The sequence below is a fragment of the Beta vulgaris genome, chromosome 2 (genome assembly GCF_026745355.1).
Source record: "Beta vulgaris subsp. vulgaris cultivar EL10 chromosome 2, EL10.2, whole genome shotgun sequence".
Classification (NCBI taxonomy): Eukaryota; Viridiplantae; Streptophyta; class Magnoliopsida; order Caryophyllales; family Amaranthaceae; genus Beta; species Beta vulgaris.
Genome location: NC_079203.1, coordinates 23,341,657 through 23,346,468, shown reverse-complemented (window position 1 = coordinate 23,346,468; position 4,812 = coordinate 23,341,657). Strand labels below are relative to the sequence as shown.

At 46.2% G+C, this 4,812-nt stretch overlaps 1 protein-coding gene across 1 annotated transcript; it reads right to left on the bottom strand.

The window, feature by feature from the left end:
• Positions 1 to 2,573: 2,573 nt before the first annotated feature.
• On the bottom strand, positions 2,574 to 4,453 carry LOC125494762 (uncharacterized). Its single transcript, XM_057392918.1, has 3 exons — positions 4,083 to 4,453; positions 3,646 to 3,923; positions 2,574 to 3,562 (listed from the first exon to the last, which is right to left on the bottom strand). The coding sequence occupies exons 1-3, from the start codon at positions 4,451 to 4,453 to the stop codon at positions 2,574 to 2,576; spliced, it is 1,638 nt and encodes a 545-aa protein (XP_057248901.1).
• Positions 4,454 to 4,812: the final 359 nt, after the last annotated feature.

The window sequence follows — 4,812 nt, the reverse complement described above, 5'->3', positions numbered from 1 at the left end:
ACAAAGTTTCATTCCATAACTCGAACCACTTGTCCCTAGCCTTCACATACTTAGCTTCTAGAGGATCAAGGGGCAGCCGGCCTGTCTTCTTATACTCAATAATGGGGCTCATCCATTTATCTTCTTGGCTAAGAAACATGACTTCCTTGGCATCAATGCTCTTGGCTTCCTTGACCTCCCAGAACATTGTTCTAGGCACATCCCCCTCAGCCGAACTGGCTAGTTTGGAGAGAGCATCAGCTTGATGATTTTCAGACCTTGGTACTTGATCTAGGACGAATCGTTTCAAAGACTTAACCTCCTCTTTTATCAGGCTCATATACTTACTCATAGACGCCTCCTTGCATTCAAATCTCCATTCACTTGGCTGACCACCAGTAGGGAATCAATTTTTGCTTCAATTTCCAGAGCTCCTGCCGCTTTGCACATTCTGATGCCGGCTAAGAGAGCTTCATACTCTACTTCATTGTTTGAATCATGGAATTGGAATTTCATAGCATACTCAAACTTGTCCGCTTCTGGTGACTGAAAGATGATCCCGAACCACATCCATTAGTAGTGGATGATCCGTCCACCATTAGGGTCCAATGCCTCTTTCCCTCTGCTGGGTCCTGGACGTTCTCTACTGTAGGCCGGGTGAGCTCTACAATAAAGTCCGCCAAAGCTTGCCCCTTGATTGCTTTTCTGGGCTCGAACGTCAGATCAAACATATTGAGCTCTACGGCCCATTTTAACATTCGTCCGGATGCGTCCATCTTATGCAACACTTGCCTTAACGGCTGGTCAGTATATCCTAGAATACTGTGAGCAAGAAAATAGGATCTCAACGTCCGGCTGGCCATTTGCAACGCCAGGCCAAACTTCTCTATTGACGAATACCTGCCTTCTCCGTCCTTTAGCACATGACTAACAAAATAAATGGGTATTTGTACTGAATCTCTCTCAGCAAGGAGAATAGCACTTACCGCGAATGGGGACACGTGCAGGTAAACATACAACTTTTCTCCTTCAGCCGGGCTGATTAGCCTAGGTAATTGTCGAAGATGGTCTTTAACTTGCTGAAGCGCTTTATCAGCTTCCTCTGTCCATTCAAACTTTGCATTCTTTTTTATGGTTGCAAAGAAGTGATGACACTTATCGCCCGACTTTGATAAAAACCGTCCAAGAGCGGCCAGACATCCCGTCAAACGCTAGATCTCCTTGATCTTGGACGTAGAGGTCATATTCAGAATTGCTTAAATTTTGTCAGGGTTGGCCTCAATCCCTCGTTGATCGACCAAAAACCCTAGAAACTTCCCGGCTACCACGCCGAATACGCATTTCTGCGGATTGAGCTTTAACTTGTACTTTCTCAAGGTGATGAAGGTTTCTCTTAAATCTTCCAAGTGATCCTTCTCCTCTCGGCTTTTGACGATCATATCGTCAATATAAGCCTCCATATTTTTCCCTAGCTGCGGCTGAAAGACAGTATTGATGAGCCTCTGAAATGTGTCTGGCGCATTCCTCAGGCCGAAGGGCATCCAAAGCCAGCCATATAGCCCTTTTTCAGTAATGAAAGAGGTCTTATCCTGATCATCCAGCCACATAGGAATTTGGTGAAAGCCTGAGTAAGTGAGTAGGCGTCCATGAAACTAATCAGTGCATGCCCTGCCGTGGAATCAACCAGCCGGTCAATCTTGGGCAGCGGGAAGTTGTCCTTAGGACAAGCCTTGTTCAAATCTGTGTAATCAACACACATCCTCCAAGTACCATTCGGCTTGGGAACCATTACTACATTGGCCACCCAATCCGGGTAATAGGTTTCGCGGATGAATTTGGATTGGAGCAGCTTCCGAACCTCCTTATCAACTGCTTGGTTTCTGGCCGGCCCCAGATGCCTTTTCTTTTGCTGGACTGGCTTCTTCCCCGGCTCAATGTTCAACTTATGTACTGCCACTTCGGGATCTATTCCCGACATTTCTTCCACAGTATAAGCAAAAACATATTCAAACTCTCGCAGCAACGCAACCAAGGCGTCCTTAGTTTCAGAACCTAGGACGGACCTAATCTTTAATGTCCTCTCCAGACGCTCTGGGTTTAAACAGATTTCTATTGGGCTCTCTACTGGCTCTGGACGCTTTAGTCCCAAGCTCATAATAGCCATAACTTCATCAGATGAATTCTTCTCTTCTTTGATAGCTAAGCATCGGATGAATTCTTCTCTTCTTTGATAGCTAAGCATCTCCTTTTCTTGCTAGGTAAGAGCAAGAACGACTTGCCCTCTTGGAGGGGCTTTGCCTGTGCCTTCTCTACCTCATGCTTCAACTCACTTATGTGGCCTTTCAGTTTCTCGTTCGGCTCATCCTCCATGGCCTATGGCCGCTCTGATCTCTCCTTCCATGATGATGGTCTCAAAGTAGTAAGATAGCATTCTCATGCCGCCTGCTGGTCTCCATACAACAACCCAATTTTCCCACTATCACACTCAAATTTCATGAGCATCAGATGAGTCACAATGACGGCTTTGATATGATTTAAGGTAGGTCGTCCGAGGATGACATTGTATGCTGTCAGATCTCTAACTACCAGGAACTTTACGAAGAGTGTTCTTGCAGCTTCTTTTTCATCATAGAATGAATTACCCCTCCGCCTAAACCAATGATAGGATGATTAACAGGAACCAAATCATTTTCATCAAACTTTAATCTTGAAAGACAATCCGCACTGATGATGTCAGTAGAACTTCCTGTATCAATCAGGATCCGTCTTACCCTGAGATTAGCAATCTTCATCTCCACCATCAGCGGGTCGTCATGAGGTGTTCTTATTTTTCCTCGATCCTGGTCACTGACAACTATCTTGGGGAAAGGATCAGTCTTAGCCTGATTGGTGAGCATCACCTGGCTGAGTTCCCTCAGATAATTTTTATGGCCGCGAGTTGTAGGACCTCCGGCTGCGAATCCCCCCGAAATTACCATTACCACGTCTTCATCAGTACTTTCGTCATCTTTCCTTCTTCCCTGACGATTATCTTTTTTCTGGAATTTCCTTCCTGACAAGGGTAGATAAGAGTTCATTTTTCCCTTTCGGGCCAAATCCTCCAATGCTCTCTTGAGATGCTTGCACTCATTCGTCTCATGACCACAATCTTTGTGGAAATGACAGTACTTACTTTTATCCCTATTTCTGTAGGGTGTTTTCATCTCTGTCGGCGCCTTCAATTCATGTTGATCTTTGATTTCCATGAGAATGGAATACTGAGCTTTGTTGAACTCTATGGGCTTAACTGAGGCTGCCGGCTCAGATCTCCTGCTCCTCTTGGACGAGGTGGTCATTGTAGTCATCGCCCAAGTTTCAGCTTTCTTTGGGAGACTCTTTTTTGGCTGAATTGCCTCTTCAGTTTTCTTCGCCTCCGGCTGTTTGGCTTCTGCACAAACTTCCGTGGCATGGATGAATGCTTCGGCTTCCTTCAGAGCCTCTGTTAAGGTTGTTATCTTCTTCTTCACTAAATCAAACTTAAAGCTGCCAGGTCTTAGACCTCGGATGAAGGCGTCAAACGCCACTCCAGCATTCAGATCTGGATCTGTAATGCTTCCAAATTGAACCGCTTCATATAACTCCTTAAGGCTTCTTTAGGCCCTTGAACTACCTTTCTTAAATGCATACTTGTCTTCTGCTCTTGTCGGTTTGCCACAAAATGACTGGTGAACAAGATACTAAGCTCAGTGAAATTATTCACCGAGTTAGGAGATAAATTGTTGAACCACTTCTGCGCCACTCCCTTCAATGTGGCCAGAAAGTTCTTACACCATGTAGCGTCATCAACACCCTGGACGTACATCTGGTGTTTGTAGGCTGACAAATGATCGTCTGGATCTGTTGTACCATCAAAAGGCTCGATCGTCGGGAGCTTAACCTTTGGGAAAGGAGGAGACTCCATTATTCTGACCGAAAAGGGAGTCGGCCAATTAATCTGGAGTGCCTCCGCATGTCCCTCAGTGGGTATGTGCTCCCGACGGTACTCCTTCAATATTGGGTTTGAAGAGGTATTGGCGACGGCCTGACGCCTGTACACCATAGGTTGTACCACTGTTTTTTCTTGCCTTGGCTGAATAGCCGAAGGTCCATGACTTCTTCCTGCTGTCTTAGATGGAACTCTCAAAGACGGGTCCTTCATGTAAGGAGTAGAACCTGAGGCTGAGCGCTGAAACGCAACAGCTCTTTTAGCCTCCAGATACTCCCTAGCATCTGTCTCCATCATGCAACCAGTGGGAGGAATGTTATCTCCTGGACGGACTACCAGCTTCCAGTCGATCTTCCTCCTTGGCTCACTGACAGCTGGCTGCTTTCCCTTAGAAGGTGGCCTGTACAGCTCTGGCCGTGGTGGCCGGCTGGTCCCTGGACGACCTTCTTGAGACTTTCCCTTGAGCGGCTCAGCAGCCTCTCTTCCTGGGCTTATCTGAAAGAACAACATGTTGTTCTTAATTTGCTCTTCCATAACAGCGGCCATCCTGGTCTGGAAGTCATTTAAGACAGTCTCCAGATGACCAGTCGTCACTGGACGATCAAGATTCTCCTGGATGATAGGGGTCCCACTTCTTCCCTCCAGATGAACGGCAGCATGGTGCCTGTCCCGTCCTTAGGGTGGCCTCTCGTCATCCACTGTATCCTCTACTTGAATTCTGAAACTTCTATTCCTAGCAATGTTTGATGAGTGACAATCAGTCATTGTTGCGTCTCCACACAGACGGCGCCAAATGTTACGTAGTATGAAACTAGTAATTTAATACCACAACTCCCAACTTCAGGTTCTTAATTTGGAGACTCGTGCAA